Source organism: Ceratosolen solmsi, unplaced genomic scaffold, assembly GCF_000503995.2.
Source record: "Ceratosolen solmsi marchali unplaced genomic scaffold, CerSol_1.0 scaffold7, whole genome shotgun sequence".
Taxonomy (NCBI): domain Eukaryota; kingdom Metazoa; phylum Arthropoda; class Insecta; order Hymenoptera; family Agaonidae; genus Ceratosolen; species Ceratosolen solmsi.
Genome location: NW_011948413.1, coordinates 4718037 through 4730917, shown reverse-complemented (window position 1 = coordinate 4730917; position 12881 = coordinate 4718037). Strand labels below are relative to the sequence as shown.

Below are 12881 nucleotides of genomic sequence, written 5' to 3'. Positions count from 1 at the left end.
GGGGGGGGGGGGGGGGGGGTAATAGAACCAAGAGAAAGACGCCAACTCCGCATCTTTAGGGATTTAAAGCGCTTTAGGGATTCATTTTAGGCGGGAATAAGAGGGCAATGAAAAGTTACGGGCAAAGAGGTGGGCAGGAGGGCGGGGTGTCTGCTGCTGGGATATCGATCGGTTTTGCCATACTTAACAAGTGCCCGCGGGCTCTTCCTTAGACCGACCTCTTCGCCTTCGAGATCTTAGGTGGACATCTCTACCTACACATGGACTTGGGCGAGGGACCGCTCAAGGTGCGGGCCTCGGAGGAGCGCGTGGACGACGGTACTTGGCACGATGTCGCCCTACGCCGGGTGGAGCGCGAGGGCCGCGTCGTTGTTGATGGCTCGACCTTCGAGTTCCGGCCACCGGGTAAGGATGATAATTGCAAGTATCAATGTCTTTGTCTATTATATCGAACGCACGTACATGCGCATCCCCAGTAGTGTGGAATGACTCAGCTCATGTCATCTCACGACCATCGACTACGGCAAGTACATTTACCGCTAAGATTTATTTTTCATCACTCGACACTCAGCCCTTCTTCGGCCCGGACAAATGCCTTATCGACATCGGCATTTCTTCGCTTCTTTTTACTACGTCTATACGTTTCTTCGCCGCAGCGGCGACTCTTGTTTCGCCTTTATCTCTCTCTCTCTCTCTCTCTCCCTCCCTGCCTCTTTTCACTGCTTATCCTCCCCCACCCCACCCCACTCCCACGCCTCACCCTTTTCTCACTCATTTTCTTAAAATATTGCTGCGAATGAAAGAATTTTTTTCTCAAGATACTTTAGACATTAAAATAAAAAAAATTATACTTCCAAAGCTCCAAGCTGTTGTTCGCTACGCGTGCATATCAAAGATCCCTATTTAATCTTCCAGAATAATAATTGCGTAAATATACAAGAAATGGATTATATAAGGACATAAAGTTAAATTAATGTACATAGTTAATGAATGCACCATTTCAAGGACTACAGTTTAGTTTGGACTTCACTTTCGAAGTCAATTACTACAATTTTAACAAACACCGGACTTCATATTCTTAACGCAGAGTAATCTTATTACGACGATGATCATATCATGCCAGTTTGGCACTTGGTGTTCATCTTTACAAGATTCCTCAACATTTATAGTTTCATAAAAAAAAAATAAATAAATAAATAATCGGGAATAATTTATTATAAAGTGAGGGTGTGAGATTTTATAAAATGTAAATGCCGATGTCGATGTAAGTCTATCAAAAAGTCTCTTGTATTGTAACTATTTTCGCTCCGTTTAAATTGTCATCTACTTGTACTAATTTCGTTAATAAGCACGATGGATGATTAATAAGACCCTTTCAATGATCTACATGCAGCACTACAATGATCACGCCTCTGCTTCTGAATTTCACCCAAAACGATCAAAACTGATTTACGTAAAACTGTGCAATAATAAAGGTTGATCCTTCAATCGAATCAGTTCATTATTACAATTGTAAATGCAAATTTGCATGTTAACAATAGTGCGAAATGCTTCTTGAGACCAAACAAATGATGCTTTTGTTTGAAAAATCATTTGCAAAGACTGTGCCTGCACAAAACGTGCTAATAAATCTTTATATTTATTGCATTAATAATGTACCATTATATTATTTATAATGATTTTATGGTATATGTACACCGTTAAAAATTCATTCGTATTATAAAAGATATTTAATTTCTTTTCCGTCAACATGTAAATGAAAGCTCTATTATAGTAAATAAAATATTATAAAGAAATTTGTATTCGTAAATTAATTAGCTTATAAATCGGTTGGCGCTACTTTATGTTAATAATGCTAATAACATCATAATCTAGTATATTAATATTATTGTGGAAAAAGAATAAAAATAAAGATAACTTCAGGGATATGAAAGCACACGAGCACTAAATTAATAGGTACAGTTCACAGTTAATATTTGCTTCTGTAATTTATTTTAGATTATTAGTGAAATTTATTTCACTACCATTTTCCCTTTCAGCTTCTAAAACGTAATGCCCATGTAATACAGAAATACATTTCGGTACTGGCCTTCTTATATAATCATCAATACTTAGATTCTACTTTATTTTCATACCTATTTATTCGAAAAACTATGTTGGAAAATTAATTATCCAAGTAACGTTTTACCCTGCTTGACTACGCGTAATATCAAATTGATAAATCACTTAGATACAAAAGAATATAAGAAATTGTGCGTTAGCCTACACATGTAAAATTGCCAACGCTTTTCACACCAATGCAAGGAAATCCCAATTCACGAGTAACCAATGCATCAGCTATTGCACCGAAATGAAAAAGAAAAGCGAGTGACCACCCTGAAAAGCCAACAAATGCACTCATTGTAATATGAAGAAGTCCACAAGTTCTTGCACCTCCGAAAGCTTTCAAATTGTCATTGAACACGCGGTTGTGCACTAATTCTCACCTGGCAACGAATATGTTCTCAATTTTTTAAACGGTGTACACATCTTATACATTAAATTGTAAATTGTCTTCAGCACTTTACATTCCCATTCATTTTCCAAAGTGCATAGAGGCGAAAGGCTCACCACTCACGTTAGCGCGAAAGAGAGATTGAGAGAGATTGAGAGAGATTGGGGGATTGAGAGATTGAGAGAGTGAGAGAGAGAGAGAGAGAGAGAGAGAGAGAGAGAAAGAAAGAGAAGAGTAGAGGTTGCACCGAGGAGCAAACAGTGGCGTAAATCTTGCCAGCGGGAAACAACGGACCCCGTATTTCAAGGAAGGTCCATCGGGAGGAAAGGCTTATCGGGCCCTCGTAATTCACGTGGTCGCGTGCACCAAGTTTATCGGTTAAATTTTATACGGGCTTTTTTTGTAGGGGATGGGCGGGGGCGGGCGGGAGGGAGATAACGGAAAACGGCGAGCGCGATGTCCATTTCAAGAGACTCGGCGGAACGAGAATTGGAAGGAGGAACGACTGTGAGGACATGTAGTTACGGAGCGTTTGTCATGCGGTTTCTACCGGATGATCAATGTAGTGAATCACTATTAGAATCCCTCGATTATTGACTGATTAACGGTAATAAAAGCCGGAGATTCCATGGAATATCCGTACTTCTACTGCGCAATACATCGAGTTCCTTCGAACTATTGCTATTATGTGGAAACAAGAATATTTCCATGTACTTCTATAGGAGGGAGAGTAGATATATTGATCTTATGAAAAATCGATTTACCTTGGCAAATATCAATACATTAACAGTGAACAGAGTGGCCGTTAGTTTCATGAGATTCGACGTTATCCGATCACGCCTCGGCTCGTATACTTTACGCTTTTCTTCTCGTCATTGGATGATCTCCAAAGTCTGACTAACGGATCACCGTCATAAATATTCTAACTTTATAGGCACATTAATTATTAATGCTCGCAGATAAACGTATAAAGAGGGGCCAAACGCTACGCGGCGAGCGATTTTAATCTCCGAATCTGTTTAGCTTTTACGCCCGCGATTCACACAGAAACATCCTATATGTTAACTAATCCACATAAATTCATTTCGTCCCCGTTCGTTACAAGTCTTTTTTATTCGAACATGGATTTTCATTCGACGACACGACTGCTGACGAAAACTTAATAAAATGCGTTATATCGTCAGTAGCGCACGAATAAGCTGGCCGTAAGTGTCAAAGTGTCAGTATATCATGCGCGCAGTCTCGGTAACGGCAGTTGAGTACCATCTCCATTACGATCCCGAATATGCCTCTAGAGATTATCATTTCTGCGTGCTTCTCGAAAGTCGAAGCCTGAAAGCAAGTCGCGGTTAAGCGAGGAAACGCGCACGCCAAAGTAGGCTCTCGGTAGAATCTCCTCGGTGCAACGTTGAACGATGGAGATAAAGCAGCGACTGATTTCGAGGGGACGAGGCGCCCCGGTTTTCTCCCTCCAGGTGACGCGACTCGTCTGGACCTGGATGGCCTTCTGTACATAGGGGGTGTTGGTGCGCCATTTGCTCCGCTCACGATGCCGCCTATCCTCTGGACGGGGAGCCTCCGTCAGGGTTACGTTGGCTGTATGCGCGACCTCGTCATTAATGGACAACCCGTCGACATTGCTGGCTACGCCCAGCAACAGGACTCGGGTGAGTAGTCGAACTATGCCTCCTTCACTCTACGTGGCCGTCCCTTTTTTACATTCTAGCTCGATTTTCTTTATTTTCGTATATCAGCTGGGCTTTTAAAAGCGCATCGCTGATGAGGAAGGCGACAAACTCTCGACGAAAAATGCGCGGTTTCAGCTTTAACTAATATGCTCGAGATGAATCAAGAATGAAATGTTTCGCTTAAAAGAGATTGCGAGTTTGATGAAGTATTTTAATTTATTGCCAACAAACATTGCCAAGAATTTAATTTTCTTGAGCTAATTACAATAATGAAAAATGCATAATGTCAATAAATAAGGAAATATAGTTGTAGAAACGGCATCATAATTGAAATAAATTATACTATTCCTAACAAACGTTAATAATTCTGTTGATTATAATTGATAAATAGAAATTTCTCATGAATTCCATTTTGAAATTAATTATTCCCAGCAAATTGCTTGGACAATATTTTGTTAACTACTAATTTTACGTTTAATGATATTTTATAGTACACTATTATATTCATTTGTAGCGTTAACTAAGCATTTTTCATATTAACCACACACACACACACACACACACACACACACACACACACACACACATATCAGATATAGATCATATAATATACTAGGACATATATGTACTACAATAAGTTCAATATGATTCCATTTGCATCAATATTATGTTCAACGATTATGCAATTTGTATCATATGTAATTATATTTCAAATAATAATATATCAGATAAGTATATTACGTAATATAACAAATATAAATATAATATTAGCGTGGATAATATAAAATATATAAATTATAAAAATCGTCCTTATACATAAAATTTTAAGAACGTGGATATTAAAATATATATATATAATATATAATATAAAATATAAAAAATATATAAAATATATAAAATATATACTTAATGATACTTAATTAACCTATAAATAATATTGATAATATCAATTTAAAAATATACATATTTATAATTAATTTTCATTATCAGCAATGAATGATTAATTTTTAAACAACTTTTCGTTGCTGTATGAATAATAATATATTTAACTGATTTTCACTGACATGAATCTTCATGTTATTTTTATTGCGTCTCTGCTCCCTTTTATTTCATAAAGCTAATATTCGTATTGACATTAGTTAAATATTATTATAACATAATTGAATATATATATAATCGAGCTATTACGCGGTGTAAATTTCATCATTTTTTCTTATTCGGAACTCCGAAATGCAATTAGTTTGTCACGAATCGATAGTATTGCGCCATTATATTCGATAAATTTTCTATGCGGGAAAAAGAATCGATTTAGACAATACGTTTCCCAGCTGGCTAACCGTATTTTTGCAATTCATATGACGATTGATTCGATGTTGAATACGAATTCCGCCTCATATTCTCCAAAATGCTGATGTACTCAAGACAGATTTTTTAGCCGTTGAAGTTATCTCTCTTACTCAAATGTCATTTTTCCCTACTGCGTATGTTAATAATAAAAAGGGCTACGGAAATATTCACGTAATGAACGCAGCCAGTTTATAATAACAGAAAAGAAAGAAAAATATAGCTTTTTTTTAGAAGTACTCTATTACGCCTTCCACTGGAATTAGCGAAGCATAAAAAATTGTCCGTGACCAGTTCACTTGATGCATTGGGAGTAATCACTTTATATTCGTTTTCAGTGAAAATGATTAGATATCTGGTTTGCCCCTACAACTCCCTCGATACAATATAACATTTAATTTTCTTCTATCTACTCTATAGCGCAGAATAATTTTTACATATTTTGTACGCTTAGATGCCCAATTTTAACGTACATAATGACTATTTCTTTTTTTACAAATTCACAAACACAATTATTTCCAATCAATGTGCAATCATAAATTTCAATATTCTTCTATTTAATTTCAAAGCTTATATGGTAAATTTCATCGTTTATTTTTTTCTGCCTGAAACTTTTAATTTATTTTATACTCTCAATTTAAATCTCAATTTAACTAAATTTGTTTCTACTATTTTAATCGGAGAATCAAACTATTTCATCATTGTTCATCTTTGCTCTTGTATTATAATTGTAAATCCTAAATGTCCCTTCGCATGTAATATTATTCTACTCGAACTATATATTTACAAATTTTATAATTGTTTATTAAACATTACCTTAAAAATTATTATAATTACGATCATTGGTGTATCTCACAATTAATTTTTCAATTAAATAATTAATTTTTCAATCGCTACTTTCCTATTTTCGGGAAATATAAATCATAATCATTTTTTTATTATTGCATATAGCCATTTTTCTATAAACATATCTTGTTTGAAATTTTACCTCAATATAAATCTTTAACGTTCGTCGGCTATACACTTTATAAGACCTAATTTTGTAATTAAATAACATTACATTTAGTAATATGAAGAATCCTACAGTCCTATTAAATCACTCACGTATACATACATTATAAGATACCAAATTAATGAATTAATCAATACAATGTCCAAGTTTGTATATTTGCATTAATTAGTTGCTGTTTCTGAATGTTTTATTTTTAGCAACATAATTATTATGCAAGTCTGAATATTTGTAAAATAAGATACGAATTTTGAATTCACATATTACAAAATATAAATAATAAGTATTATGCAAAATAATAATCTATGGCTTGGTGATGTTTTATACAATACATGTTCTAGTTCATCATTCACTAATTTTTCGTTTTCAAATCGATAGTTCCTTCCACATTTATAATATTTTCGTGTTTCATTTGAGCGATACATATTTGCATTTGAATAGTACCTTAGCATAAAAAGCAAGATTGGAGAAGAAGGATAGAGCCTATCCAGCATCATTATACTCTGAAATTCGCATACTTCCTATCGATATTAGTTTCCCAGATTATGTTCTTTTCGTTTAAAGTATATCTTATGCACAATTTAATTATAATAATATAGTAAAGACATTTATGTGTTCGAATATTATAGATTTGAGCAATGTTGTATTAGCTTTTGCTACGATTACGATTCTATAATCAATCGAAATGCCCGCAACCGAAACTTAAAATTAATCAATTCGATGATGAAATTTCACTTGAGCAATCAACTATTATCGAGAAATTAATAATATAATATATGTAAATTAGGAAATAATTTTATTTTTACCAAGTATTTTACTACGCAAAATATGGGTTTACAACTGCAGTATTAATTTTCATTTATTTCACTGCACGAAAAGACCTACATTGCAACCACGTGTACTTTATATTTACGACATATCCGAGTATCTTTATTTCTAGATAATTATAATGATATAAAATTTCTGAAAAAAAGATGTTTCATATATTTTATCAAACTATAAAATGGCTATTAAATACTATTTGTATCTTAGTTTATTTTATAAAGGTGTTCAACTAATCCTTGCATCTACAGATAAAATATTTTCAGTACGTGTAAAATTATTTAATAATTTGGACTATTTTAATGGACATATATCAATGTTTACATATAATATTTATCAATTACATTATTAATTTATTTTACAAAATTATGTGAACAAATTCATTCGTTTCATATTATATTTACTTTTAAAAATGAAAAACAATATTACATGCACTTTTAAATTCATTAAAATGAGAAAAATTATCTATGGCTATTTAATAATTAGTGATATTAATGATACTGCAATTAACAACCGCAGTACCGCAGTCGAACTTCATATTATTAGAAATCTGTAACAAAAATAACATCATATTTCGTAATGGCTTCTTGAATTCAATTTTATTCTCGTGCCTCCACCACCACCACCCCCCCCCCTCTAAGCTTAGTTTTTTGAATGATGATCAATCTCTCGTAGTTGAAATATACAACCCTTTATAATATATTTGTTACTATAAAATATGACACTTTAAGTAAATGTCTATCTTTCATATTTCTTATCGCTTTGTTTTTTTTTGTTTTTCTCAGATTCGTGATGTCTCATAGAGTTACGCAATATTTACACTTACTTCCTACTCTATTTTTTAAATCTTCTTTTTAAATCTCGTATATTTTAAGTAAATAGCAATCTCCGATCATAATTGTCAAATATTGACATTAAAATAATTTTTTTAATATTTACAGATTTAAAAATCAAGCATATGTTATCATCAGCGTCGATAAAAATTTTTAATTTATTTACATTGCAACTGAAATGAAATATTGAGTAAAGAAAATTTTAAAGAGAAATGTGTTTGATCATTTATGTTTTATCCGAATAAATTAACTTAAAGGCTGTGATTGTAAATGGTTGAGAAATAAGGGCTAAATTACTTGTTTTTTTCACTGGCGCATGCCACTATTTAAATATCTTTGCCCGATCTCGACCTAACATTCTGACGTTAAAAATACCAGAAATTTATTATAGTTATTATATGCTACCGACTATCGTAATTGATAATGGTTGTACAATTTCTGTTATAATTAATTTAAAAATGTAACTAAAGTGAAAACGTAACATCATGTCCCACCGCTACACTAATCTAATTACATTCATTATCATTGAATATAATACGGAACGAGAAAATACGCGACCCTTGAGAACCAAATATGATGCTTAACTCTTCTAGAATATTATAATTAAATGCTCATGAGGCTGAAATTAATTCGTCTAAGTTTTGCCGGCCTATGCATCAAAGTAAAAATAAAATTATGTTTAAATTAAAGAGTAAAACCAGATTGAATAATCATCAAGTATAAATTTATGTAAAATTAATATTTCACAAACCGCTTAAATCCATTATCTGTATTGTAACTTATTCCATTTAATCGTATTAATGGTTTCCTGTACAGCTGTACTGGCGATTCATTCATTATTCAAATAGTCCATAAAATTATATTTAACAAATCATGCGACGTATAATTAAGCCAAGATATTCTATTGAAGATTAGTTTTAAAACATGAGAAACTATAAATTTGCGTAGGTGATTTTCCAAGAGTAACGGATAAATCAATTACCTGGCGTCGCATATTAATGTCGGACATTTTACTTCTAAAATGACGGGCACCTTAATGAGCCTGAAGAAGCCCTCGGAATGCGTGTTTGACCGAGGATCCAAGGCATTCGCGATTAGTGAGCGACTATGCCTTGGATTTCTCGTCGGATGTTTAAAGATCGATTTGACAATCCATCATAAATAACCAGGCGAGTGCATGGCTGGCATAGACAGGATATTTCGCGTAAATGACCATGCCCCCGGCCGATATCGAATTCCAATGAAATATATTAAATAACCTTGCAATGTGTCGCTCTAGAAAGCGACGCGACATTCTGTTATCGAGCAATTGCGGATCGCGCATTACCAATTTCTCACGAATCCGTCATCGAAAATAAAAGTCAAAACAACAAGGACCCCTAAACAACGTGTCCTCGCATTTCCAGGAGCGGTCAGACCTGCCTGCCACGTCCAAGGCCCGCACTGCACCTCCCAACCGTGCATGCACTCTGGGCACTGCCTCGAGGGTTGGAACAGATTCCATTGTGACTGCACAGGGACTCCCTTCACCGGTGCCACCTGCGGCAAGGGTAATTATATCAAAAGTCAATTGATGTTTGCGATCTCGCGTGCGCAAATGATACGACGAACGGCAGTCAGCAGATGACGGCTCTGATGCCGGAGGACTCAAGGACTCAGGCCGAAGAGCTCGTCGTCAGGTTCAAGACGACTAAGCCCCGGGGATTGCTACTGGCTACGAGCCTCGAGAACAGCGTCGACCGGCTTCAGATATCGCTCGAGGACGGGAGTGCGAAAGCGCTTGTGCACATCGACCATCAGGAGAAGGTACGTTTATCGTCTTCAGGTATATATTGAGTCGAGTGGAGCGGCGACAATTGCATTCACGACTGGCTGTAAACGTCGTTATTTCTTTGCTGAATAATAGTAATGATTCGCGCGATCGTCAGCTTAATCGATGGATTTGTTATAGCATTGCCAATAGATAAATATCGAATGCATAATGAGGGAGCGAGTTTGCGCTTGAAAAGTGAAAGGTTTTTTAAGTTTGGTCAATGGATTTGAAAAGAAATGTGTTGAGAATTCGAACTTTACTTTTCACCGGCCATGTCACTTAACCCTTTCTAACGAATATATTTATGTTAATTTCTTATATATCTCGTCATATTTCGTAATAATATCTAATATTTCTTAGAAAATATTCAAATCATGATGCGTGAGAATAATTTAATATAACTTTTCTTTTGACAGAGTATTTTTATTTAATGAATAATAACGTAAAAATGTCATATGATATTCCGAGTTTTAGAACAAAATTAGATGATAAGGTTGATAAACTTGTATCGAAATATTAGTATAACGTACAAATTCTTATAGTTATTAGGCGAAACATTCTTTTATTTCAATGTATCATCAAGGTTCAAAAAGTATGGCTACTATAGTGTTTACGTGATCCCTAAAAAATTTCGTTTCTCCGTAAGAAATTTCCCTAAAAATTTCTTTGCACTCAAAACAGATGGCAAGTACCGATTCGAAAATTATATTATTCTATTCTGGTCGTGGAATTTGATATTAGAGGAATAAAAGGAAATTGGATACCGAGTTAGAATTTTTAAAATGTCTTTATCGAATGGTAGTAATCATAAAAAAAGTTCGAAAGAAAAGCACTCGTATAATAAAATGTGAATTTTTAAATCTCCAAAAGTTAAAGCTGTGGAAAATAAGAGTAAAAAAGGACAGGCATAAAATTGAAAAAGGGGGTTTGATGACTGTATTAAAAATTTAGATATCTATAAAATCTCAGAAAGCCTTGTAATGAGAGCGTCGATAGCTTAACAACGCACATTTCGGCGATTAAAATATCTTACACCACGTTTATTTAAAATTTTACTCTATTGAACTTGGCACTTTTCTAATATGCCTACGGATAATATGTAACAATATGTAAATACCTACTTATTTGGCAAGCTTAACCTACGTAACCGAGATACATTTTCGTCGTTCATCGATAATATAAATTACCATAGATGTAAATCCATACATAGCGTTCATCGATATATATGGGACGAGGTGGCGAGTCACCGAGGCGAAAATAAAAAGTATAATAGCAGGGATGCGAGTGAGGTGTTGAGTGATTCCGAGCCCAGAAGAGTAAAATACTTGTGTAGATGGGATTTGTAGGAAAGATGAGAAAAGTGCCGAAAACTGTGCAAGCCTACAGCGAAATATTAGTGGCTAAGGCGATCGTATTACACGAGAATGTTTCAATCTTCATATAGAACGGCTCGATAATTGAACGTAATAATTAATGCGGGAATGGGGGATTATCTATTATATATCATGGAGGAACCGCGTGCCGGATCGCGAGCCAATGTATCCAGCTCTTAGCAAACCTTAGGGACGAAAGAAGAATGAAATGCGAAATACGAGCCTAGATTTCACAAGCCATCGCAGTTGAATCGATCACCTGGACGCATCCTCGCCCTCTCCCCACGCCCCCTCGTATCACGCCACCCTTATGTATCGCCGGCGAATTCATAATTAATCGAAGGGTCAAAGTGATAATGATCACGCGAATTAGCCCTCGTTATTTGAATGTGCTCTAGTGACTGCGACGAGGGCGCTCGAAATTCATTTTAGCGATTATTATCTGGCCGCCCCGATGTATTGTTCGCGAACGCTTGCCTCTATAACTATGTATATGCTTGGCTCTTTTTTGCAGGTGATAGTGACTGGACAGGGGCTGAACGATGACATGTGGCACACGCTGAGGTTTTCGCGCCGAGCCAATGCAATCAAGTTCCAAGTCGACGACGAGGCACCGATAAGAGGTACATTAGCGGCAAATGACGCTGCAAAAATCCTATTCTCTTTTGCCCGTTTTCATCCCTTCGTAGCGCACAAAACTCCATTCCCTTCGAATTTCAGGAAATCCAATGAAAATTTATCGAATGGGTTGGGACGCCACCGCTATTAAGTTTGTAATGCTGCCGTAAAATGTTATGCTCCGTTACTTTAAAATGTAACAGAAGTAAGCATCGATTACCCAACTGATCCTTTACTAAAACTGTAGCAACAATTTTAATTCTATCAAGAGATCTAAATATTTATTTGAAGATCGAGGACTCCAAGTAAATATGAAATCGTTATTAATTCTATACTAAATAATACTGTGAAATGAAATACATCCATTTGGAAACGATATTCGAGCGAAATAAAAGTAATATGCGAATAATAGATAGTAATACCTGTTATCGAATCAGCAATCGTTTGTGCATTATCGTTCACTTCCGCTATTGGCCTTGAAATCTCTCTATTAATTGATAAAACGAAAAAACATTGAGTGAATTGTATAAGTCAATAATATAAATGTGCTCAAATAATTATAACCAATTATCATGGCGTATAAAATCACATAAAATATTTTATGCAAAATTACAAGGGATATTTTTTAAATTACGAATGATAAACAACCTATTAATGAAGCATTGATTTTTCATTACAATTATATCTTTCGAGCTTTCCAATAGTCTCAATATATTGTCCAGCGGCGATGTTGGCTTTTTCGTAGATTTTGTAGAGTTTGATCTATGCGAGTGCAAGAGCTACGGTATTATATGAAACTGAAAATGATATTACCGTAAATCACGAATAATATAATATTATCTCGAGCTAAATGTACAAGAGAAATTCGAGATCGCTTCGTAAATTAT

The 12881-nt window shown here is 34.9% G+C and overlaps 1 protein-coding gene across 1 annotated transcript in view; it reads left to right on the top strand.

Annotated features, from left to right (window-relative positions):
* Nrx-1 (neurexin 1) overlaps positions 1-12881 on the top strand; it is a 130992-nt gene that overhangs the window by 67873 nt on the left and 50238 nt on the right. Inside the window, exons 11-15 of the mRNA XM_011506042.1 lie at positions 213-405; positions 3916-4161; positions 9597-9759; positions 9798-9996; positions 11891-11999. Of these exons, the coding sequence (XP_011504344.1) occupies positions 213-405; positions 3916-4161; positions 9597-9759; positions 9798-9996; positions 11891-11999 (910 nt within the window). The remainder of the gene's footprint in view (positions 1-212; positions 406-3915; positions 4162-9596; positions 9760-9797; positions 9997-11890; positions 12000-12881) is intronic.